This window comes from Hylobates moloch, unplaced genomic scaffold, assembly GCF_009828535.3.
Source record: "Hylobates moloch isolate HMO894 unplaced genomic scaffold, HMol_V3 SCAFFOLD_5, whole genome shotgun sequence".
Lineage (NCBI taxonomy): Eukaryota > Metazoa > Chordata > Mammalia > Primates > Hylobatidae > Hylobates > Hylobates moloch.
In genome coordinates this window covers 103,887,420-103,912,947 of record NW_026652280.1, presented here as the reverse complement: position 1 = coordinate 103,912,947, position 25,528 = coordinate 103,887,420, and the positions used below count along the sequence as shown (strand labels likewise).

Sequence of the window (25,528 nt, the reverse complement as noted above, 5' to 3'; positions counted from 1 at the left end):
AAACAGCATATCCAGGACACTACCTTTTCACTAATGCTCCTCCAAACCACCCCCAATGTTTTGTTTTGTTTTGTTTTTGTTTTTTGAGGTGGAGTCTCACTCTGTTGCCCAGGGTGGAGTGCAGTGGCACGATCTTGGTTCACTGCAGTCTCCGCCAATAGGGTCTCCCTCTGTCACCCAGGCTAGAATGTAGTGGCACTATCTTGGTTCATTGCAACTTCCGCCTCCCAGGTTTAAGCGATTCTCCTACCTCAGCCTCCTGAGGAGCTGGGATTACAAGTGTGCACCATCACGCCTGGCTAATTTTTGTATTTTTGGTAGAGACGGGGTTTTGCCATGTTGCTCAGGCTGGTCTTGAACTCCTGGCCTCAGATGATCTGCCTGCCTCAAGCTCCCAAAGTGCTGGGATTACAGGCATGAGCCACTGCACCGGGCCACCACCCCCAAATTTTAGATTTTTGTTACAGCAGCACCTCAATTCCAGGTACAAAAATCTATATTATCTATTATTGTGTAACAAATTGCCCCCAAACTTAGCTGTTGAAAACAAACATTTGTTATCTCAGTCCGGGTGTGGTGGCTCACACCTGTAATCCTGGCACTTTGGGAGGCCGAGGAGGGTGGATCATCTGAGGCCAGGAGTTCGAGACCAGCCTGGCCAACATCTGTCTGTCCTAAAAATAGAAAAATTAGCCAGGTGTGGTGATTTGTGCCTATAATCCCAGGTACTCAGGAGGCTGAGGTGAGAGAATTGCTTGAACCCGGGAGGCAGAGGTTGCAGTGAGCCAAGATAGTGCCACTGCACTTCAGCCTGGGCGACAGAGCGAGATCCGTCTCAAAAAGAAAACAAAGATTTGTTATCCCAGTTTCTGTACCTTAACTGGATGCCTTTGGCTCGGGTTCTCTCTGGAGATTACAGTCAAACTATTAGTCCAAAAGCTTATCAGAGGGAAGATCAGCTTCTCAGCTCACTTATATGGTTGTTGGCAGTATTCGGTTCCTTGTCACATCGCCCTATCCATAGCCAGCTCATAGCATAGGAGCTGGCTTTCCTCAGAGCAGGCAAGCAGGGGCTAGAGCATGAGTCCAAGAAGAAGCTGCAGTATTTTTATAATCTAATCTCAGAATTGACATTCCATCTCCTGTGCCGCATTCTGTTCATGAGAAGAGAATCACTAAGTGCAGCCCACACTTGAGAGGAGAGAGATTTACACAATGGTATGGATCTCAGGAGGCAGGGATTGTTGGGGGCAATCTTAGAGGGTACCTACCACACCTGGAGATTGAAACAGAAGAGGTCAGGGTACTGGGAAATACTTTATAGTATTCAAGAAGCTAAATATGGTTAATTAAAACAGTATGCTTCTAGTAAAAATCTAGTAGCTTCTTAGCCGCTTCTTTCCAAATTCTAAATTAATTCTGAAGTGAAAATTAGAGAAGCAGTATGAGATTTAAAAGGAGAGTCCTTTGTTGTTGTCATCTAATTCTTTTTCTCTCTGCTTCCATTTTTTTTCTCCTGTTAGTACAACCTTGGAAAAGCTTGAAGTTGCAGAGTCAGAGTTCACCCAAGTGAGTGTCTGGGATGTGTGGGAGGTGAATGTTTTGCAAGGTATAAAGAGGATCACTGATGGCCTGGAGCAGGAAGTTAATTGGCAAGATTAGAGGATCTGGGTACCTCCTAAATCTTGTTTTTTATTTTTTTATTATTTATTTATTTATTTATTTATTTTTGAGATGGAGTCTCACTCTGTTGCCCAGGCTGGAGTGCAGTGGTGCAATCTCGGCTCACCTGCAACCTCTGCCTCCTGGGTTCAAGCAGTTCTCCTGCCTCAGCCTCCGGAGCAGCTGGGACTACAGGTGCGTGCCACCATGCCCGGCTAATTTTTGTATTTTTTAGTAGGCGCAGGGTTTCATCATATTGGACAGGCTGGTCTCGAACTCCTGATGTCGCGATCTGCCCACCTTGGCCTCTCAAAGTGCTGAGATTACAGGCGTGAGCCATTGCACCCAGCCATTGTGTTTGTTTTTTTGAGACGGAGTCTCGCTCTGTCACCCAGGCTGGAGTGCAGTGGTGCGATCTTGGCTCACTGCAAGCTACGCCTCCCAGGTTCATGCCATTCTCCTGCCTCAGCCCCTTGAGTAGCTGGGACTACAGGCGCCCACCACCACGCCTAGCTAATTTTTTGTATTTTTAGTAGAGCAGGGTTTCACCATGTTAGCCAGGATGGCCTCGATCTCCTGCCCTCATGATCCACCTGCCTGGGCCTCCCAAAGTGCTGGGATTACAGGTGTGAGCCACCTTTTTTTTTTTTTTTTTTTTTTTTTTTGAGACAGAGTCTTGCTGTGTCACCCAGGCAGGAGTACAGTGGCCCAGTCTCGATTCACTGCAACCTCCGCCTCCCGGGTTCACGCCATTCTCCTGCCTCAGCCTCCCGAGTAGCTGAGACTACAGGTGCCCACCACCATGCCTGGCTAATTTTTTTTTTGTATTTTTAGTAGAGACGGGGTTTCACCGTGTTAGCCAGGATGGTCTTGATCTCCTGACCTCATGATCTGCCCGCCTCAGCCTCCCAAAGTGCTGGGATTACAGGTGTGAGCCACTGCACCCGGCCCGCCATCTTGTTTTTTAAAAAATATTTTTGGTACCTCATACTTGGAGGCTGAGGCTGAAATAGAAACTTCTTAACGCTTGAATTCCATTCCTGCTTAATCTCATACTCCACATCCTTTTTTTTTTTTTTATTAATTTTTTTTTTGCACACAAAAACAATAAACATTTTCTAAAAATACATACAAACAAAAAGATGCGTATCAAGCATATTAGGAAGGTTGCATATGGGAAGTCGGGGAATAGAAATGGGGGGTGGGAATTAAAATAAATGAGAGAGGGACTTTATATGGATCAGTGATAATAACTCAATCCTCTATTTGACAAAGAAGAAGGAGAAGGAAGAGGAAGAAAAAGAAAGTGGGATAAAGGATCAGAAAGGGAGGAAAATAGAAAAAATTAGAGTATGACTCCAGGGTAGACCTGTTTTGTTGTCACTGAGTTGGTTGGTTGGTTTGTCTGTTGTATTTTTCATATGTTTCGCCATGTTGGCCAGACTGGTCTCGGACTCCTAGCCTGAAGCGATCAACCCGCCTCGGCCCCCCAGAGTGCCGGGACCACAGGCGTGAGCCACCACGTCCAGCCCCCACATTGCTTCTGGCCTCCGTGGTAGACCTCCCAGACGGGGCGGTCCGGCAGAGGCACTCCCCACATCCCAGACGGGGCCAATCTTCCAAAGGGCGGCCGGGCAGGGCCTCATTCCAGACGATGGGGCCGGGCAGACCTCACTCCAAGACGGGGGTGGCCACGGGGCAGCCAGGCAGAGGCGCTCCTAACTTCTTCCCAGACGGGGCGGCCGGGCAGAGGCGCTCCTCACTTCCCAGACGATGGGTGGCCGGGCAGAGGCGCTCCTCACTTCCCAGACGATGGGTGGCCGGGCAGAGGCGCTCCTCACCTCCCAGACGATGGGTGGCCGGGCAGAGGCGCTCCTCACCTCCCAGACGATGGGTGGCCGGGCAGAGGCGCTCCTCACCTCCCAGACGATGGGTGGCCGGGCAGAGGTGCTCCTCACCTCCCAGATGGTGGGTGGCCGGGCAGAGGCGCTCCTCACTTCCCAGATGGGGAGGCCGGGCAGAGGGGCGGCCGAGCAGAGACGCTCCCCACCTCCCAGACGGGGCGGCGGCCGGGCAGGGGCTGCAATCCCAGCACCCTGGTAGGCCAAGGCAGGCGGCTGGGAGGCGGAGGCTGCCGCGAGCCAAGACCACGCCACCGCACTCCAGCCCGGGCAACACCGAGCACCGAGTGAGTGAGACTCTGTCTGCAGTCCCAGCACCTCGGGAGGCCGAGGCGGGCAGAGCACTCGGGAGGCCGAGGGGGTCAGGAGCTGGAGACCAGCGTGGCCAACATGGCAAAACCGCGCCTGCAGCCAAAGGAGAAAAAGCAGGCAGCGGTGGTGGCGCGCGCCGGCAGTCCCAGGCAGTCCGTGGTGCAGGGCAGCAGCGAGCCGAGTAGATTGCAGCCTGGGCCACAGAGGGAAAAGAAAGAAAGAGAGAGAGAGAGAGAGACCATACTCCACATCCTTAACTTTACACTCTCCCTTTTCAGTAAGCACAAAGCCTCAGAAGACCTGGAACAAGATTCTGCCATCTCTTGTGATCCCAAGATGTCAGCCCTTGCCCCAGCAATGCTGAATTTTCTTCTACTTGGTCATCAAAAAAAGAGTGTAATAGAAGCGAGGGGAGCTGCTCCTCCATCTTCTTCCTGAAGAAGAACCTCCTCTCCTTCCCCTTCCTCATGAATGTGCATTAGTGCCTCAGAAAGTTGAGGACCGCAGCATCCCGTCCACTCCAGAGTTGAGTGGTACGGATTTTCAACTGGCTAACCCTTGGCCTCCACAATTGAATTTTTTTCAGACCCCCATTCTTCATGCTGGAAATGGGATTGCTGGACTTGGCAGCTTTCTTTCCCCTCGTCTTTGACCAGGAACTGGACTCTTAATTTCCTCAGGACAGACTAGCTGGCCCATTGTCCCCACCTTAGTTCTTTCTCTCTGATCCCTGGAAGAATACTCCTGTAATCTCTGTAAAGGTTTTTGGGGGATAAGGGTGTTTAACCACCCCCCAGCTTTCTTCTTTTTTTTTTTTTCCTAGGAAAAGGAAAAAGCGCACAGCACACTATTTCAAGTCATTTTCAGATCAGAACTCCAGAAGTGTTGACCACATGCCTATTCGTAGGGTTCCCTCTGAAGAGCCATGGTGTTTGTGAAGAGAAGTGATTGCTCCGCCAGAAGCAGCTCCTCTTTAAACTCCTCCTCTCTTGATGAATTTCTTAAGGCTGAAAGAATGAAGAGAGTGGGACATGGGGTAATCTTTATCCCTTTTGTTAAAACAGGAGGCAGCCATGGGCTGGGAGATCATAGTCCTTCCTAGGCAGAATCCTGTTCACTGCCAGGCTATAATAATTATTACTATTTTGCAATTTGAAATATATTCTGGTTGTTTTTCTAAATGTGACGACTTACCAAATGAATTTTATTTTTATTTTTTATTTTTTATTTTTTTTTGAGACGGAGTCTCGTTCTGTCGCCCAGGCTGGAGTGCAGTGGCGCAATCTCGGCTCACTGCAAGCTCCACCTCCCGGGTTCACACCATTCTCCTGCCTCAGCCTCTCCGAGTAGCTGGGACTACAGGCGCCCGCCACCACGCCCGGGTAGTTTTTTGTATTTTTAGTAGAGACGGGGTTTCACCGTGGTCTCGATCTCCTGACCTCGCGATCCGCCCGCCTCGGCCTCCCAAAGTGCTGGGATTACAAGCGTGAGCCACCGCGCCCGGCCAGCCAAATGAATTTTAGATCATTCTCCAAAGGAGATTTTTTTGCTCTTCTCATCTTTTCCAACAGTGTTCTCCTGTTTGTGGAGCTAAGGTAGAGGGGACACCTCTGTCCGTTTAACAGGCAGTCCATATCTATGAGGCCAGCAAATATTTTCTTAAACTCATGGGGAGACAGCAGATTCTTGCCTTGGTGAGGTCATTGCTGTGCCATATGTCCTACCCCCCTGTCTTCATGCAGGGAAGTTGGAAATGGGGGCTACATGTGCCCTCTCCTCCCCGTCTACAAGAGTTGTGGTTTTCCATCTGATTCTTCCACTCTTGTCAGGAGAAGAAGGGGGCCTGGTATCTCAGGCAGATTGTTGAATTCCTGTTCTATCCCTTCTCTATCCCACCCTGTCTTGATAATATGTTAGCCCGTACCCCAAATAACTGTCTATATTAGACACCCCCAGCCAGTTTCTGGCTGCCTGTCTTTGCTGCCGTGTTTTTTACAAGAAGGAAAGAATTCTTGCTATTTTTTTTCATAATTTACTATTTATGATGTATTTAAGTGTTTTATTAAGGACAGAGTTCTGTTAGGGGTGGGAGGGAATATTTGAGGGAGGGCTGGGTCTTAGGGAAAGGAATGGGGAATCAACATTTTTATTAAGTGTTACTATTTGCCTCTACTTTGTATTGTTCAGAAATGGCAAATACAATATAAAAGTGATATATGGTTTTAATGTAATAAACTTTAATCAGTTATTTAGACGTCTTATTTTTTCTGATTCTTTTTCATATACCATCTGCTCACCCTCCTACTCCACCACCTAGGCTCAGTTTTGTTCATGTTGCCCGAAGCAAAGGCTGCATACTTTCCAGCTTGCAACACTCCAGCTTCACTCTTAAGGCTTTATGTCCTTATATTCTCTTCCTCAGCAACCCCATTATCTTCACAAGGAAAAGCAGTGAATGAATATGAGGGGAATTACTGTAGGTCTCTTGCCTAGGTTGCAACCCAATTTAACAAGGATTTGAGGTTCAAAACTCACTTTATTCAGGTTTAAGAGGAAAGCAGAGGGACAGTGGGAAAAGTAAGTTTGAGGTTAGCTGGCCCTAGTGATTCCCTCCCTTTCATTCCCTTGACCTGGCCCTAGGGTGTCACTCTCCCTTAGGAGATCATAGAGATCGCTTTCTTTAGCTGTTTTCTTCTGTGAGGTTGAGCTAAATCTCCTTTACTTTGATAGGAAACTAGACAAAAAAGTAGGAGCGAGCCAGGCGCGGTGGCTCACACCTGTAATCCCAGCACTTTGGGAGGTGGAGGCAGGTGGATCACCTGAGGTCAGGAGTTCGAGACCAGCCCGGCCAACATGGCAAAACCCTGTTTATTGAAAATGAAAATTAGCAGGGGATGGTGGCATGCGCCTGTAGTCCCAGCTACTTTGGAGGTCAAGGCCAGAGAATTGCTTGAACCCGGGAAGCAGAGGTTGCAGTGAGCGAAGATCACGCCAGTGCACTCCAGCCTAGGCGACAGAGTGAGACTCTGTCTCAAAAAAAAAAAAAAAAAAAAAAAGTAGGGGCGGTGAGGCTCATTCTGAGGCGTGAAGATAGGGAACCTTTGGAGAGAAGCAGGTAAGCAAACACAGCTGCTTTTCATACCACTATTCCCTATCTTATTAAGGGCACTCTGCAAATATTTATAGAGCAGCTAATGAGCAATGCATGGAGTAGCTGGAGATCAAAGAAATAATTGTCCTTCAAAAGTTTCTAGTTTCCAGGAGGAACACAAATACACAAAAACAATATGTTATATGTGAGACAGCTTACTTAAGCTCTCTGAAGGTGGCACAGAACATAAAAGGGGGAAAAATTAGCAGTTATGTGCGATAAAGGTGTTAGAGAATGTTTCACTTCAGCACGAGGACCTAGATGCATAAGAATGGTCTGTTTTTGAGAACAAAGAAGAGATCATGGTGAGAATATTGGGATAGGTATAGTTAGAGGCAATATTGGGAACCCTGAAATACTTTTTGCCCCAATAGGATGTGATACAAAATAATTGAGAGACTAACAAAGTTCCATCAGAATTAATAGAGGATTGGCCGAGTCCAGCGGCTCACACCTGTAATCCCAGCACTTTGGGAGGCCAAGACGGGTGGATCACTTGAGGCCGGGAGTTCAAGAGCAGCCTGGCCAACAATGCGAAACCACATCTCTACTAAAAATACAAAAATTAGGCCAGGCGCGGTGGTTCACGCTTGTAATCACAGCACTTTGGGATGACGAGGCGAGCAGATCATCTGAGGTTGGGAGTTCGACCAACATGGAGAAAACCCGTCTCTACTAAAAATACAAAAAATTAGCTGGGCGTGGTGGATGCACGCCTGTAATCCCAGCTACTCGGGATGCTGAGGCAAGACAATCACTTGAACCTGAGAGGTAGAAGTTGCGGTAAGCCAAGATCGAGCCATTGCACTCCAGGCTGGGCAACAAGAGCGAAACTCCTCAAAAAAAAAAAAAAAACAAAAAACAATTAGCCGGGCATGGTGGCAGGCGCCTGTAATCCCAGCTAATCGGGAGGCTGAGACAGGAGAATCGCTTGAACCCAGGAGGCAGAGGTTGCAGTGAGCCGAGATTGCACCATTCATTGCACTCCACCCTGGCAACAGAGTGACACTCCAACTCAAAAAAAAAAAAAAAAAAAAAAAAAAAGCAAGTACTTGGAAGAGGAATGGGGGATTCTCAAAGTTTCTTTTCTTTATATTTTTCTTTTCTTTTCTTTTCTTTTTTTTTTGAGACAGATTTCACCATGTTGGCCAGGCTGGTCTCAAACTCCTGGCCTCACGTGATCAGCCCACCTCGGCCTCCCAAAGTGCTGGGATTACAGCCGTGAGCCACCGCACTCAGCCCAGATTCTCAAAGTTTTGAATTTGATTTTCCCACAGCCCCAACCAGTCCTCCTTTTGTCTGGATAAGGAGAAAACTTTTTTCCCTAATAAGAATTGGAGGTTAACATGTTTTAGGCATAAATGTTCTGCATCCCTGACCTTGTCACTCAAGAGTGTACTCACAACTACTGAGTGGGTGGTGTAGATAATCCTTTTACGATTAGAGGGTCCCTCTAGCGGTGAGCAGCGACTAGTGCTTATTCTCTAGCTCTATGCTCTAATTTATATTCAGATACAAGTAGGGCCTGTTAGTGTAAAACTTCTAACTAAAAGGGAAATTAAAATCATAGGATAATAAAGTTGGAAATCGTCATCTGGTCTGATATTTTACTCCTAAGCATGCCAATCTCAGCTATTCTGAAAAGTATTCAGAGATGAAGTCTCACTCATTCTTTATTAGTTTTGTTTTTCTTTTTTTGAGACGGAGTTTCACTCTTGTTGCCCAGGCTGGAGTATAATAGCACGATCTCGGCTCACTGCAACCTTTTCCTCCCGGATTCAAGTGATTCTCCTGCCTCAGCCTCCAGAGTAGCTTGGACTATAGGCACCCGCCACAACGCCCGGCTAATTTTTGTATTTTTAGTAGGATGGGATTTCACCATGTTGGCCAAGATGTTCTCGATCTCCTGAACTTGTGATCCGTCCACTTCGGCCTCCCAAAGTGCTGGGATTGCCCAGCCTTGGTTTTGTTTTTTAGTCTTGCTCTGTCACCCGGAGCAATCCCAGCTCACTGCAGCCTTGACTTTCTGGGCTCGGACGACTTTCCTACCTCAATCTCTCAAGTAACTGGGACTACAGGTTCGCACCATCACAATCAGCTAATTTTTGTATTTTTTTTGTAGCAACGGGGGTATCCAGGCTGGTCTTGAACTCCCAACCTCAAGTGATCTGCCCACCTCGGCCTCTCAAAGTGCTGGGATTACAGGTGTGAGCCACCGTGCCCAGCTGGCCTTTTTTTCATTATGGAAATTTCTTTTATTTTTTTATTTTTTTTATTTTTTATTTTTTATTTTTTTTGAGATGGAGTCTAGCTCTGTCGCCCAGGCTGGAGTGCAGTGGCGCGATCTTGGCTCACTGCAAGCTCCGCCTCCCAGATTCATGCCATTCTCCCACCTCAGCCTCCCGAGTAGCTGGGACTACAGGCGCCTGCCACCACGCCCGGCTAATTTTTTTGTATTTTTAGTAGAGACGGGGTTTCACCGTGTTAGCCAGGATGGTCTCTATCTCCTGACCTCGTGATCCACCCGCCTCGGCCTCCCAAAGTGCTGGGATTACAGGCGTGAGCCACTGCACCCGGCCTCATGGAAATTTCTAAACCAAAAGTAGAGTAGTATGGTGAACCACTATGTACACATAACCCAGCTTCAATAATTATCAACATAAATAAGACCAGTGTGACGGGTGCAGTGGCTCAAGCCTGTAATCCCAGTTTTCAGAGGCTGAGATGGGAGGCCAGGAGTTTGAGGTTGCAGTGAGCTATGTATGATTGCACCACTGCTGCACTCCAGCCCAGTGAGACTTTGTCTCTTTTGTTTTATTTTGAGATCCTGTCTCAAAAAACAAAACACTTTGTTTCTTCCAAAGGATTAAGTTAAATCCCAAACTTCATAGTTTTTTATCTATGAATACAACATATAACTCTTAATAAAGACTACTTTTATAATGGTGATAACTTTAACACTATTATCATGCCTTAAAAAAAATTGCTTAATATCAAATATCCAGCTGATGTGATGGCTCACGTCTGTAATCCCAACACTTTGAGACTTTTTTTTTTTTTTCAGAGATGGGGTCTGGCTGTGTTGCCTATGCTGGTCTCGAACTCATGCGCTCAAGCCATCCTCCCACATCAAAAAATTAAAAACAAATTAGCTGGGCTTGGTGGCATGCACCTATAGCCCCAGCTACTCAGGAGGCTGAGGCAGGAGGATCGCTTGAACCCAGGAGGTGGAAATTGCAGTGAGCCGAGATCAAGCCACTGCACTCCAATCTGGGCGACAGAGCGACACCCTGTCTCAATAAAATTTTGTAGAGACGGAGTCTGGCTGTGTTGTCCAGGCTGGTCTCAAACTCCTAGCCTGAGTCGATCCTCCTGCCTGGGCCTCCCAAAACGCTGGGATTATAAAACCTAAGCCATTGCATCAGGCCTTGAATGTAATTTTTGATTAACCAAAATGGTTTAGTGGTTTGTTCTTTGGCAGATTAGTTAATATAATTGAGTTGTCAAATCTTTTCTGGGCTCTGTACTGGGCTTAGGGAATTGTAAAGATTAAGACACATTGCTGGCCGGGTGTGGTGGCTCACGCCTGTAATCTCAGCACTTTGGGAAGCAGAGGCGGGTGGATCATCTGAGGTCACGAGATCGAGACCAGCCTGGCCAACATGGTGAAACCTCGTCTCTACCAAAAATACAAAATTAGCCGGGTATGGTGGCATGGCCCTGTAGTCCCAGCTACCTGGGAGGCTAAGGCAGGAGAATCCCTGGAACCCAGGAGGTGGAGGTTGCAGTGAGCCTAGATCTAGCCACTGAACTATATAGCCTGGGTGACAGAGCGAGATGACTCCGTCCAAAAAAAAAAAAAAAAAAAAAGGCACGTTGCCTATCCTTAGTTAAATGGGGGAGGAGATAAATAAACAAATAAATTCAATTCAAGGGTATAAGGGCTTGTTGAATTAAAATTCTACAGGGAACTGAGGGCTGTAGAAAGTCGTTAGCGATCCCTACACTTTTTTATTTTTTCTATTTTTGAGACGGAGTCTCACTCTGTCCCCCAGGCTGGAGTGCAGTGGCGCGATCTCGGCTCACTGCAATCTCTGTCTCCCGGGTTCAAGTAATTCTCCTGCCTCAGCCTCCCGAGTAGCTGCGATTACAGGCGTGCGCCATCATGCCCGGCTAATTTTTTGTATTTTTAGTAGAGATAGGGTTTCACCATGGTGGCCAGGCTAGTCTCGAACTCCTGACCTCGTGATCCGCCCGCCTTGGCCTCCCAAAGCGCTGGGATAACAGGCGTGAGCCGCCGCGCTCGGCCGATCCCGACACTTTTTTAAAATGACGAAGCTGGAATCGACACAGCACTTTCAAATGTTCCTCCATAGCTCCCCTGGGATCCGGCCAGCGGGAAACCCCAACTGAGAACTGCAATGGTAGGGAAAGTGGAGGCTAGATTGTTTTTTGTGTTACCGCGATTCCCTCCAACTATCCGCAAGACGCCCATTTGTTTGGCGGCGCCTACAACTCCCAGAACGCAACGTGGGGGACGGAGGCGGAAGCAGCTGGCTAGCCGAGGTCTGTGATTGGTGAAGAGCGATGGGCCAATTGGAGAAGTTGTTGTTAAGCCGTGCCGGAGACCGGGTCGGGAGGGAGGAAGGTGGCAAGATGGTGTTGGAAAGCACGATGGTGTGGTGAGGAGCTACCTCGGGGCAGGAGGGGCAGAGCTGGGTCCTGGGCGCGTGTTGCGCCAAGGCAGGGAGGGTCTGGGGTGGGGGCCGGGGGCTCATGGGCGAGAGGCGGCCCTGGGCCCGGAGGTAAGGAGCCCGCTGGACTCCCTGAGTCATCCCGGGGCCCTGGAGTGGCGGATAGTCCCGGGTTACCCCTGTTACCCCCAGGGGGACGGTCATTGGATGGTCATTCCTGCTGCCTTTCTCTGTTCTAGCGCCGTCTTCACTAGAGCAGCCCGGGTCTGTCTTTAGCCACAGTTCTGCTTTTCGGACTCATCGTAGTAGTTTTCTGCCCTCCTTTCTTCGCAAAATAACGTCTATTAGGAAAATAGATTATTAATCCCTTCCTCTCCCCATTCCCTCGTCTCTAACTTCATTACCTTTCCCTGTATCATCTTCAAAGGTACCATTTACAGATTGCTTTTTATGTATCAGTCATTTTGTTTATCTCACTTAAACCTCACAACCACACCTTAAGGTAAATTATCTCTCCATTTTACGGTTCAGGATACCGAGTCTCAGCGATTTTAAGTGATTTGTCCAAAATCATACAGCTAGTTAAGTGGTAGAGTCAAGATTTAAACCCAGGGCTGTCTGACACAAAGGCTTTATCCGGTGAGGTAGCTCTCTTCGTCAGTCTCAGGCTTGGGCTGAGTACCTATTACGAGTCACATTAGAAGAGGAGGACATAAATTTTTGCAGGGTTTCAAGAGTTCCTTCTAAGTGTAATCATTGAATGTAATACAGAATAGTTGACGAACACAAATCACCAATTGGGTGAAACAGACACTTATGAGATTTCTTCTTTTTATTTTCTGGGGGGAGCATAGCGTTGCCAGATAACATACAGGATGCCCAGTGAAATTTGAATTTCAGATAAACCATGAATAATTTTGAGACAGTCTCGCTCTGTCTACCGGACTGGAGTGCAGTGGCCCAATCCGGCTCACTGCAGCCTCCGCCTCCCTGGTTCAAGTGATTCTCAATGAACTAATTTACACTTGCACCAACGGTATAACAGTGTTCTCTTTTCTCGCAACCTTGCCAGCATCTGTTGTTTTTTGACTTTTTAGTAATAGCCATTCTGAGTGGTATTAGGTGGTACCTCATTGTGGTTTTGATTTATTTGCATTTCTCTAATGATCAGTGATATTGAGGTTTTTTTCATATGCTTGTTGGCCATATGTATGTCGTCTTTTGAAAAGTTTCTGGCTGGGGTGGTGGCTCAGGCCTGTAATCCCAGCACTTTGGAAGGCCGAAGTGGGTGTATCACCTGAGGTCAGGAGTTCTTGACCAGCCTGGCCAACATGGTGAAACCCCATCTCTATTAAAAATACAAAAATTATCCAGGCGTGGTGGTGGACGCCTGTAGTCCCAGCTACTCCGGAGGCTGAGGTGGGAGAATCGTTTGAACCCGGGAGGAGGAGGTTGCAGTGAGCCGAGGTGGTGCCACTGCACTCTAGCCTGGGCGACAGAGTGAGACTCCCTCTCAAAAAAAAAAAATAAATAAATAAAATATATAAATAAAAATAAAGTGGCTGATGTCTGTTCATGTCCTTTGCCTACTTTTTTTTTTTTCTCTTTGAGAAGGAGTTTTGCTCTTTTTGCCCAGGTTGGAGTACAGTGGCGCCATCTCAGCTCACTGCAACCTCCGACTCCCTGGTTCAAGTGATTATCCTGCCTCAGTCTCCTGATTAACTAGGATTACAGGTGCCCACCACCACGCCCAGCTTTTTTGTATTTTTGGTAGAGACGGGGTTTCATCATGTTGGCCAGGCTGGTCTCAAACTCCTGAGCTCAGGTGATCCACCCGTCTCAGCCTCCCAAAGTGCAGGGATTACAGGCGTTGAGCCACCATGCCCGGCTCCTTTGCCCACTTTTTTTTTTTTCTGCTCTTATTGCCCAGGCTGGAGCGCAATGGCACAATCTCAGCTCACCGCAACCTTCGGCTCACTGCAACCTCCGCCTCCCGTGTTCAAGCGATTCTCCTGCCTCAGCCTCTTTAGTAGCTGGGATTACAGGCATGCGCCACCACGCCCAGCTAATTTTGTGTTTTTAGTAGAGACCAGGTTTCTCCATGTTGGTCAGGCTGGTCTCGAACTCCCAACCTCAGGTGATCCGCCCACCTCAGCCTTCCAAAGTGCTGGCATTATAGGCGTGAGCCACTATGCCCGGCCCGTCTTCCAGGATTTTTATAGTTTTGGGTTTTACATTGTCTCTAATCCATCTTCAGTTAATTTTTGTGTATGGTGTAAGAAAGGGGTCCAGCTTCAGTCTTCTGCATATGGCTAGCCAGTATCCCCAGTTATTGAATAGGGACTCTTTTTCCTCACTGCTTGTTTTGTCAGCTTTGTCAAAGAGCAGATGGTCACAGGTGTGCAGCCTTATTTCTAGACTCTCTATTCTGTCCCATTGGTCTCTGTGCCTGTTTTTGTACCAGTGCCATGCGGTTTTGGTTATTGTAGCCCTAAGTAATAGTTTGAAGTTGGGTAAAGTTGCCCCCAGCTTTGTTCTTTTAGCTTAGGATTGCCTTGGCTTTTCTGGCTCTTTGTTGGTTCCATATGAATTTTCAAATCGTTTTTTCTAGTTCTTTGAAGAATGTCCTTGGTAGTTTGATAGGAGTAGCATTGAATCTGTAAATTGCTTTGGGAAGAATGGCCAATTTTAATTAATTAATTTATTTATTTATGAGACAGAGTCTTGGTCTGTCTTCCAGGCTGGAGGGCAGTGGTGTGATCTCGGCTCATTGCAGCCTCCGCCTCTCAGGTTCAAGTGATTATTGTGCCTCAGCCTTCAAGTAGTTGGGATTCCAGGCACCCGCCACCATACCTGGCCTTTTTTTTTTTTTTTTTTTTTTGTACTTTTACTAAAGATGGGGTTTGGCCATGTGGCCAGGCTGGTCTTGAACTCCTGGCCTCAAGTGATCTGCCCACCTCAGCCTCCCAAAGTGCTAGAATTACAGGTGTGAGCCACCATGCCCAGCAGTATGGCCATTTTAATGATATTGATTCTTCCTATTCATGAGCATGGGATGTTTTTCCACTTGTTTGTATCTTCTTTGATTTATTTGAGCAGTATTTTGTAATTCTCATTGTAGAGCTCTTTCATCTCCCTGGTTAGTTGTATTCCTAGGTTTGTGTTTTTTTTTTTTTTGAGATGGAGTCTTGCTCTTGTCGCACAGGCTGGAGTGCAATGGCACCATCTCGGCTCACTGCAACCTCCACCTCCCGGGTTCAAGCGATTCTCCTGTTTCAGCCTCCCAAGTAACTGGGATTACAGGTACATGCCACCACGCCCGGGTAAATTTTTTCTATATTTTTAGTAGAGATGAGGTTTCATCATATTGGTCAGGCTGGTCTCGAACACCTGACCTCAGGTGATCTGCCGGCCTCAGCCTCCCAAAGTGCTGAGATTACAGGCATGAGCCACCACGCCCAGCCAAGGTATTTTATTCTTTTTGTGGCAGTATGCACATAGTTCTTGGCACCATGTAGTGCATCATGGGGAACCTGCTATTGATGTGACTGCCTTGCACATGTGCCATTGTACTACCCTTTTCGAGTGTTTTTTTTTGGGGGGGGAGGGGAGACAGGGTCTCATTCTGTCACCCAAGCCGGAGTGCAGTGGTGTGATCTTGGCTCACTGCAGCCTCGACCTCCCGGGCTCAAGTGATCCTCCTGCCTCAGCCTCCTGAATAGCTGGGACTACAGGCACATACCACCATGCCCAGCTATTTTTTGTATTTTTTGTAGAGATGGGGTTTGTCGTATTGATTAGGCTGGTCTCGAACTCTTGGGTTCAAGAGAGCCTCCCTTCTTGGCCTCCCTAAGTGCTGGGATTACAGGCATGAACCATCACACCCAGCCTGTATTCTCTTTTAAAATAAAGGTTTTGGTGGTAATCCTAGCTACTTAGGAGGCTGAGGCAGGAGAAGGGGTTAAGCCCAGGAGTTTGAAGTTACAGTGAGCTATGATTTCACCACTGGCCTCCAGCCTGGGTGACAGAGCAAGATCCTGTCTCAAAAAAATATGTGAAATGGCCAGGTGTGGTGGCTCACACCTGTAATCCCAGCACTTTGAGAGGCAGAGGTGGGCGGATCATCGGAGGTCAGGAGCTCAAGACCAACCTGGCCAACATGGTGAAACCCCGTCTCTACTAAAAATACAAAAATTAGCCGACATGCTGGTGCACGCCTGTGGTCCCAGCTACCCGGGAGGTTGAAGTGGGAAGATCTATTGAGCCTAGGAGGTTGACGCTACAGTGAGCTGTGACTGTGCTTGAACCTGTGCCTGAATACTACCCTAGGCAGGTTGAGTATTCCCTATCTGAAATGGCTAGGACCAGAAGTGTTTCAGATTTTGGATTTTTGTCAGATTTTGGAATATTTACATTATACTTAACCAGCAGAGTATCTCTAATCTGGAAGTCTGAAGTGCTCCAGTGATAATTTCCTTTGAACATCATGTCAGCACTCAAAAACTTTCTGATTTGGGGCATTTCGGATCTCAAGAGTTTCTGATTAAGTGTACTCAACCTGTATTCCCTTTTCTATTAATACTTGTTTTCCAGTACCTTCTTAATTACCTCTCTTTACCATTTTTGGTTTATTGCCAAACAAAGCATACTAAAGAAAAAAAATTGCCCCAAGCTCATATTTTGCTTGCCAATAGAAATGAGATGTATTGGCTAGGTGCCGTGGCTCACACCTGTAATCCCAGCACTTTGAGAGGCCAAGGCAGGAGGACTGCATGAGTCTAGGAGTGTGTGATTAGCCTGGGCAACAAAGTGAGACTCCATCTCTATAAAATAAAAAATAAATAAAAAATGTGTTTTTTTTGGTAGAGACTGGGTCTCCCTGTGTTGCCCAGGCTGTTCTCCAACTCCTGGGCTCAAGCGATTCTCCCTTCTCGGCCTCCCAAAGTGCTGGGATTACAGATGTGAGCCACCATGCCCAGCCTAAAAAATAGATAAAATTTTAAAAAGAAGAAATGAGGGCCAAGTGTGGTGGCTCATGCCTGTAATCTCAGCACTTTGGTAGGTTGAGGTGGGTGGATCACCTGAGGTTGGGAGTTTGAGACCAACCTGATCAACATGGAGAAACCCCGTCTCTACCAAAAATACAAAATTAGCCGGGTATGGTGGCGCATGCCTGTTATCCCAGCTACTTAGGAAGCTGAGAGAGGAGAATTGCTTGAACCTGGGAGGCGGAGGTTGTGGTGAGCCGAGATCGAGCCATTGCACTCCAGCCTGGGCAACAAGAGCGAAACTCTGTCTCAAAAAAAAAAAAAAAAAAAAAAGAAAGAAATGAGGTATCTCATCTAAGGCACTGTTTCCGTCCGTTAGCACAGGTAGAACCTTAACTATTAGAGCTCTCAGGGACCTCAGAGGTCATCAAGAATTGATCCTTACAGGAGCTTATATAACTGCATCACTTACCTGCCTTCTTTTGGTCTTTGGGAAACTCGAGATTATATTTCACATTAGCTGGATACTTTTAGATCATGAAAAGTTGCAAGGATCTAAGAGGTGAGACTTCAGATCCACAAAACCTCATTTTTACCGTTCAGTTCAGCTGTCGAAGCTGTTAAGCATTTAATGAGATGATTGCATTGTACTTTTCTGCACTCAGTGCTGCCAAGTGTGTGTTATTTTATAGACCTCTTTTTTTTTGAGGCAGTGGCACCATCTTGGCTCAATGCAGCCTCCACCTCTGGGGTTCAAGTGATTCTCCTGCCTCAGCCACCCGAGTAGCTAGGATTACAGGTGCCTGCCACCACCCCCGGCTAACTTTTATATTTTTTAGTAGAGACGGGATTTCACCATGTTTGCCAGGCTGGTCTCAAACTCCTGAGCTCAAGTGATCTGCCCGCCTCAGCTCCCCAAAGTGTTGGGATTACAGGTGTGAGCCACCATGCCTGGCCCTATTTTATAGATTTTTTTTTTTTTTTTTGATGGAGTCTCACTCTGTCGCCCAGGCTGGAGTGCAGTGGCATGATCTCGACTCACTGCAACCTTGGCCTCCCGGGTTCAAGCAATTCTCCTGCCTCAGCCTCCTGAGTAGCTGGGACTACAAGTGTGCACCACCATGCCTGGCTAATTATTGTATTTTTAGTAGAGACGGGGTTTCATGATGTTAGCCAACACTGGTCTCTAACTCCTGACTTCAGGTGATACATCCGCCTCCACCTCCCAAAGTGCTGGGATTGCAGGCATAAGCCACTGTGCCCAGCCTATTTTATAGATTTTATTTTTATTTTTATTTTTATTTTTTTTCGAGACGAAGTTTTGCTCTTGTTGCCCAGGCTGAAGTACAATGGCGTGATCACCACAACCTCCACCTCCTGGGTTCAGGCAATTCTCCTGCCTCAGCCTCCCAAGTAGCTGGGATTACAGGCATGTGCCACCACGCCCAGCTAATTTTCTACTTTTAGTAGAGACGGGGTTTCTCCGTGTTGGTCAGGCTGGTCTTGAACTCCTGACCTCAGGTGATCCACCTGCCTTGGCCTCCCAAAGTGCTGGGATTACAGACGTGAGCCACCGCGCCCAGCTATAGATATTTTTAAGTTACCTTCTTCATTTCCTATATTTGGATTACTGCCATTTAATGGCAAACTTAGAGTATTTATCCATGACAAAGCTTAGTAGCACTTAAGTGCAGCTTATAAGAAGGTGCTGTGGTTCATCAGTAGATCATCGCCCTTGGTGCTCATCAGAATCATTTTGTAAGGATTTAAAAATTTTTTCAGCTGGGCACCAGGTGGCTCACACCTGGTCTCCCAGCACTTGGGGAGGTGGAGGCAGGAGGATCTCTTGAGCTCAGAAGTTCAAGACCAACTTGGGCAACATAGCTAGACCCCTGTCTCTACAAAAAAAAATTAAAAGGTAGCTGCGTGGTGGCTCAAATCTATAGTCCCAGCTACTTGGGAGGCTGAGGTGAGAGGATCACTTGAGCCCAGGAGGTGGAAGCTGCAGTGAGCCATTAGTGCACCACTCTACTCCAGCCTGAGTGACAGAGCAAGACCCTGTCTCAAAAAAAAAAAAAAAAAAAAAAATTCCTCATTGGTTATTCTGAGTCAATAAATGTGGGCTAAGGCTTGATCATCTGTATATTTAAAAAAGAAAAAAAGCTACAGGTAACTCTATGAAGACTGAGAGCTGCTGCTATAGGGGGCCTCTGGAACTAGAGAGAAGGTTTTGGAAAACTTCTACATTTCTTCTCTCTTGTCCTTCAACTCTAATCTGACAGTGTGGACAACAGTGAATATATGCGGAATGGAGACTTCTTACCCACCCGGCTGCAGGCCCAGCAGGATGCTGTCAACATAGTTTGTCATTCAAAGACCCGCAGCAACCCTGAGAACAACGTGGGCCTTATCACACTGGCTAAGTATGGGGGACAGAGGAGGAGGGGACTCAGTAGGTGGGTGGTTGTTACATGCTACTCTTCTTTAGATTCCATGAGGCTGCTTTTGCCCATCACTTTCCTAGACTGCCTTCTGCACTATTTAGTGTAAATGTTAATAGCAACTTTTTTTTTGTATTAACCTGAATTTAATACAGTATGGAAGCTAAATCTCCTGGGGTGAAATTTCTGTATCTTTTTATTGTTTGTTGGGCAGGGCTAGGGTAGGGGGTGAAATTTCATAATATATTTTAAAGTCAGTGAAAAGTGATTTTGGGCTGGGCACAGTGGCTCACGCCTGTAATCCCAAGAGTTTGAGACCAGCCTGGGCAACAGGGCAAAACCCCGTCTCTACTAAAAATACAAAAATTAGCCAGGCATGGTGGTGGGTACCTGTAATACCAGCTACTCAGGAGGCTGAGGCAGGAGAATCGCTTGAACCCGGGAGGCGGAGGTTGCAGTGAGCCAAGATCACACCACTGCACACCAGCTTGGGTGACAGAATGCGACTCCATCTCAAAAAAAGAAAGAAAAAAGTAATTTTTGGATCAGAGCCCCTGGGCATATATCACTCATCCTTTTACCCTAAAAGTGTTTTGTTTTAGGAACTGATAATTCTTAAATGAGTAGCCTCCCACTCCAGTGTACATAGTGTTATCTGGGAAAATGGGTCTGGAGGTGGAGAAGACAGGAGAGATACAAATTAGCATCGTTATTTTGGTGGATTCTTAGGGCCCTGTGAGCCTTTAAAAGGAGTTAGGGGAAAACATTTGGAATAGAGGGCAGGTTTCTTTTTTTTTTTTTGAGGCGGAGTCTCGCTCTGTCGCCCAGGCTGGAGTGCAGTGGTGTGATCTCGGCTCACTGCAAGCTCCACCTCCCGGGTTCATGCCATTCTCCTGCCTCAGCCTCCCGAGTAGCTGGGACTACAGGCGCCTGCCACCATGCCCGGCTAATTTCTTTGTATTTTTTAAATAGAGACAGGGTTTCACCGTGTTAGCCAGTATGGTCTCGATATCCTGACCTCGTGATCCACCCGCCTCGGCCTCCCAAAGTGCTGGGATTACAGGCGTGAGCCACTGCGCCTGGCTGAGGGCAGGTTTCTTACAAAGCCAACCACTTAATTATTTCTGTGCTTGGTTTCCATTAAATACTAGATGTTTGATTAAGAAGAATAGAGGCCAAGCACAGTGGCTCACGCCTGTAATCCCTGCATTCTGGGAGGCCAAGGCAGACGGATCACTTGAGGTCAGGATTTCGAGACCACCCTGACCAACATGGCAAAACCCCGTCTCTACTAAAAATACAAAAATTAGCTGGGCGTGGTGGTGCACATCTGTAATCCCAGCTACTCAGGAGGCTGATGCACGAGAATTGCTTGAACCCGGGAGGCAGAGGTTGCAGTGAGCTGAGATTCGCCACTGCACGCCAGCCTGGGTGACAGAGCGAGACTCTGTCTCAAAAAATAAAAAAAGAATAGAGATTACAGTTAGAATAGAAATAATGGTTATTATCCAGGTCTCTAAAGAAAAAGTCAGACACAGGCCAGGCACGGTGGCTCACGCCTGTAATCCCAACACTTTGGAAGGCCAAGGTGGGTGGATCACGAGGTCAGGAGATCGAGACCATCCTGGCTAACACAGTGAAACCCCGTCTCTACTAAAAAAATACAAAAAATTAGCCGCGCGTGGTAGTGGGTGCCTGTAGTCCCAGCTGCTTGGGAGGCTGAGGCAGGAGAATGGCGTGAACCCAGGAGGCGGAGCTTGCAATGACCTGAGATTGCGCTACTGCACTGCAGCCTGGGCGACAGAGCGAGACTCCGTCTAAAAAAATAAATAAATAAAAGTCAGGCACAGTTTAGAGGTACTTGTGCTGACCTGAACTCACTGAAATGCTTTTCCTACATCCCAGTGACTGTGAAGTGCTGACCACACTCACCCCAGACACTGGCCGTATCCTGTCCAAGCTACATACTGTCCAACCCAAGGGCAAGATCACCTTCTGCACAGGCATCCGCGTAGCCCATGTGAGTCCTACTGGGTTCCCTGGACCTTTCCTCCCTGCTCTGAGGTCCTGCCTCCATCGTACTCATTTCTCCCCTGGAATCCTGAGCTAGGACCAGAGCAAGAGAAAGCTAACTTGGAGTAGAAAGGATATGGGGGATGAATTCCAGGGTAGTTGATGGTTGTGAAGGGAAAAATCCCTAGAATTGAGAATTAAGGCTGGGTATGGTAGCTCATGCCTGTAATCCCATCACTTTGGGAGGCCAAGGGAGGAGGATTGCTGAAGGCCAGCAGTTCAAGACCAGCCTGGGCACATAGTGAGACCCTGTTTCTCTAAAAAAAAAAAAAAAAAAGGCCGGGCGCGGTGCCTTACACCTGTAATCCCAGCACTTTGGGAGGCTAAGACGGGTGGATCACCTGAGGTCACGAGTTCGAAACCAGTCTGGCCAACGTGGTGAGACCCCATCTCTACTGAAAATATAAAAATTAGCCAGTACTAGGGAGGCTGAGGCAGGATAGTCTCTGGAACCCGAGAGGTGGAGGTTGCAGTGAGCTGAGATTGCGCCACTGCACTCCAGACTGGGCGACAGAGCGAGACTCCATCTCAAAAAAAAAAAAAGAGAAGAGAATTAACCTCCCTTCTTTTTGCACAGAGAGTCATAGCAAAAAGGGAGGAGTTGGGGGTGTTAAATCTTGTGTGAGCGTGATGGTAGATGGTGTACTTCAGGTACAAAGAAACTGTAAGAAAATGGGAACCGAGTGAGTGAGGAAAGAGCTGAGTGATTCCTCTGGTTGACTCTGAGAACTTCCTCTCCCTTTACAAGCTGGCTCTGAAGCACCGACAAGGCAAGAATCACAAGATGCGCATCATTGCCTTTGTGGGAAGCCCGGTGGAGGACAATGAGAAGGATGTGAGTCCAAGTGGCAGCTGGGGAATGTGGGGAGCCCGTGTTTGGGACTGAGGTCTTTCAGCCCTCAGGAGAACCTGGCAGAGGCATCAGGCTCATCACTTTGGGGAAAGGTGAATGTGGAGAATTCAGTGATTCTGTTGCAGGACCTTGGGGAGGTCAATAGATTTCTGTATGCTTTTATGCGGTGGGTCCTTCCCCCCTCGAGTATGGAACAGATTTCTTGATTTTTCTTCCCTTCTTCCCAGCTGGTGAAACTGGCTAAACGCCTCAAGAAGGAGAAAGTAAATGTTGATATTATCAATTTTGGGGAAGAGGTGAGTAGGGACTGATTGGAGGGCATTGACTTAATTTGGTTATAAACAGAATGGTCCTTAACCCTGAGGAGTGCGGGCACTGTGGCAGAGTAATGCAGAAATGGCAAAGAACAGGGAGCAAGGCCCGAAGGAGGGTGTCATGTATTCTTTCCTCCCCAGGAGGTGAACACAGAAAAGCTGACAGCCTTTGTAAACACGTTGAATGGCAAAGATGGAACCGGTTCTCATCTGGTGACAGTGCCTCCTGGGCCCAGTTTGGCTGATGCTCTTATCAGTTCTCCGATTTTGGCTGGTGAAGGTGGTGCCATGCTGGGTCTTGGTGCCAGTGACTTTGAATTTGGAGTAGATCCCAGTGCTGATCCTGAGCTGGCCTTGGTGAGCAAATGTTGACCCCAGGTAGAGTCCAAAGGTTCTTCTTTGTTCTCTTCTGGCACACACATCACAGAGCTTCTATCAGGCTGGACAGTCCTAGACACTCCCAGTCACTCATTTTCCAAGACCTCCTTTTGCCACCTCTTCCCTATAATTCTGTCTGATCTCTAGGGGCACCAGTGTCAGATGCTTTCTTGTTCACTTCTGATGAAAACCGAGGCTTCTCCCAAGTCCTTACTTTTTAATCCCGTACCACTGCTTATCCCTCCAGCTTCTTCTCTGTGTGATAAACCAGAAGCTGCACCTTTATCTTCCTTTCCCACACCCCAACTGACTTCCCCAGCTCCCTGTAGGAGTGAGGGCAGGGGAGGCCTGATTATGCCCTGCCCTTCACCAGGCCCTTCGTGTATCTATGGAAGAGCAGCGGCAGCGGCAGGAGGAGGAGGCCCGGCGGGCAGCTGCAGCTTCTGCTGCTGAGGCCGGGATTGCTACGACTGGGACTGAAGGTGAAAGAGGTGGAATCTGAAGTCCTGGGACTGCAGGATGCTAAACATTGAAAGCTGGGTGTAGGCACTGCAGGGAGAGTGTGGAGGTCTGACAGGGTAGGAATATGTGGGAGGGCTGGGCTAGGAATGGCTTTGGAGGCTGGCCTGTGTGGATATGGCACTAATTCTACCCTGCTCCTCTTTTCCTTTTCCCAGACTCAGACGATGCCCTGCTGAAGATGACCATCAGCCAGCAAGAGTTTGGCCGCACTGGGCTTCCTGACCTAAGCAGTATGACTGAGGAAGAGCAGATTGCTTATGCCATGCAGATGTCCCTGCAGGGAGCAGGTGAGCCAGAGCCTGGGTGGTGCCTAGGCAGAGGTTGGGGTGAGGAAGTGTAACTGAACAGACTGACTTCTCTTCCTCAGAGTTTGGCCAGGCGGAATCAGCAGACATTGATGCCAGCTCAGCCATGGACACATCTGAGCCAGCCAAGGTGAGACCCAACCCTGCCCCCATCAGGTTTAAAGTCCTTGAATTTAGATCCTCATCCCCCTGGGGCTGGGAGCATTTGTACTATAGCTAAGTCCTTTGAGGAGCAGATGGAAACACATGGATATGCATTTCTTACATGTAAACCTTGCTAAGGTAGCAATGCTAATGGTCAGAGCTGGAGAAATGTCCTCTTGTTCTGTAATTTTCCTTCCTTGCTGGTGGGAGCAGCCTGGGCAGTTCTCTAGGATGTCTTCCCAGGAGGGAGAAAAGAGGGTCTGGGAAAAAGAAAAAGGAGAACTGGGTGTCTTGAGAGCAGGAAACCTCAATGTGATGGCATCTGTTTTTCTCCTCAGAGCTCAATTAACAGAGTTCTCAGCAGGCCCCTCCTCTATTTGGTTAGTAATAACTGTTTGCATTCATGCTGTATAAAGGATTTTGCTGACTTGTCCTTTCCTTACCTCGGCCAGAGGTGCCCGGATCCCCACACAGTCAGAAGGCAGGGGGGCTGTGGCAGCGGCATGCTCCTGTCCTTAACACCTGCTTACTTCCTGCCGCTCCATACCCTCCCTTGAGCTCACACTGCCTGTTTGCAGGAGGAGGATGATTACGACGTGATGCAGGACCCCGAGTTCCTTCAGAGTGTCCTAGAGAACCTCCCAGGTGTGGATCCCAACAATGAAGCCATTCGAAATGCTATGGGCTCCCTGGCCTCCCAGGCCACAAAGGACGGCAAGAAGGACAAGAAGGAGGAAGACAAGAAGTGAGACTGGTGGGAAAGGGTAGCTGAGCCTGCTCAGGGGACTGCATGGGAAGCACGGAATATAGGGTTAGATGTGTGTTATCTGTAACCATTACAGCCTAAATAAAGCTTGGCAACTTTTTTTCCTTTTTTGCTTCAAATATTGATGGTTTTGAGTGTGAGAGAGGGGAGGAGCCCCTGGCCTGAAGGAGAGCCTTCCTTGTTGAGTTCTCCTCTGTTTCCACCTGTCTGGGCCTCCTGACGTGCTGGGATTACAGGCCCAGGAGCCATGTTTCCATTTCTAATGAGCGAAGACCTTATTTAAACCACCTTTTTGCCAATAACTTTTACTCTGCACTCACACAGCTGAACCCCAAGCATGGAATGGTGCTCAACCTTTTCAGTTTTTTCATGTGGATTTCTAAGGTTCAGCAAGTTTAGGTTATTTGGCCAAGGATATTTAGCTAATGAAGAGGCAGAACCAGGATCAAAATCCAAACTTGTCTCAGACCTGTCTCACCAGGAGTTGAGTCACCACCAAACAGTAGTTTCCCATTGGTCAGCTGCCTTCAGTGACCCTGGTCAGCCCTGCAAGTCAGTTGCTTGTAGCAACTACTATACCTTCCTCTACTCCCCCATCACTCTCAACAGAAGCCTGACATCTTTACAGAGTCAAGGCCATCAGGCAGGAAGCTCTGGCTCCCTCCCTCCTGCCAGCACCTCCCTGCATCAGTTATGCTGTCTCCCGAATCTCTGCTGTCCTAAACACCCTGCTGGTGTTTTCCTCTCAGTGTACACGCATCAAATCCACTCTACAAGTAACCTTACCTTGAGACTTTATATTGTACTGTTTAAATATTATTTTACAAGGAACATCTATTCCCTTTATAATTTTTTTTTTTAAGTATTTTTTTTTCGGCCAGGTGCGGTGGCTCACACCTGTAATCCCAGCACTTTGGGAGGCCGAGGTGGGCAGATCACAAGATCAGGAGTTTGAGACCAGCCTGACCAATATGGTGAAACCCCGTCTCTACTAAAAATACAAAAAAAAATTAGCCAGGTATGG

The 25,528-nt window shown here is 47.8% G+C and overlaps 2 protein-coding genes across 10 annotated transcripts in view; both read left to right on the top strand.

The window, feature by feature from the left end:
- Positions 1–4,346, top strand: part of PIP5K1A (phosphatidylinositol-4-phosphate 5-kinase type 1 alpha) — a 53,618-nt gene extending 49,272 nt beyond the window's left edge. For all 7 annotated transcript variants that reach the window (XM_032154678.2, XM_032154682.2, XM_032154679.2 and 4 more), the window contains 2 exons: positions 1,524–1,569; positions 4,154–4,346. In XM_032154678.2, the coding sequence (XP_032010569.1) occupies positions 1,524–1,569; positions 4,154–4,156 (49 nt within the window). In that variant the 3' untranslated portion in view covers positions 4,157–4,346. The remainder of the gene's footprint in view (positions 1–1,523; positions 1,570–4,153) is intronic.
- Positions 4,347–11,633: 7,287 nt separating this feature from the next.
- PSMD4 (proteasome 26S subunit ubiquitin receptor, non-ATPase 4) lies at positions 11,634–24,604 on the top strand. Of its 3 annotated transcripts, none has more exons than XM_032154688.2 (10): positions 11,634–11,708; positions 18,991–19,131; positions 21,055–21,169; positions 21,971–22,057; positions 22,303–22,371; positions 22,531–22,746; positions 23,141–23,249; positions 23,445–23,576; positions 23,657–23,724; positions 24,317–24,604. In XM_032154688.2, the coding sequence occupies exons 1-10, from the start codon at positions 11,683–11,685 to the stop codon at positions 24,485–24,487; spliced, it is 1,134 nt and encodes a 377-aa protein (XP_032010579.2). In that variant the 5' UTR covers positions 11,634–11,682; the 3' UTR covers positions 24,488–24,604. The 3 variants fall into 3 exon arrangements, with proteins under 3 accessions (XP_032010579.2, XP_032010578.2, XP_032010580.1); XM_032154687.2 differs by having other exon boundaries at positions 23,141–23,258; XM_032154689.2 differs by lacking the exon at positions 22,303–22,371 and having other exon boundaries at positions 11,643–11,708; positions 23,141–23,258.
- Positions 24,605–25,528: the final 924 nt, after the last annotated feature.

Coding starts and splice junctions, on each gene's coding strand:
- PSMD4 (XM_032154687.2), top strand. CDS start 11,683: ATGGTGTTGGAAAGCACGATGGTGTG. Junction 11,709..18,990: donor TTGGAAAGCACGATGGTGTG/GTGAGGAGCTAC, acceptor CTAATCTGACAG/TGTGGACAACAGTGAATATA. Junction 22,747..23,140: donor CTGATCCTGAGCTGGCCTTG/GTGAGCAAATGT, acceptor GCCCTTCACCAG/GCCCTTCGTGTATCTATGGA.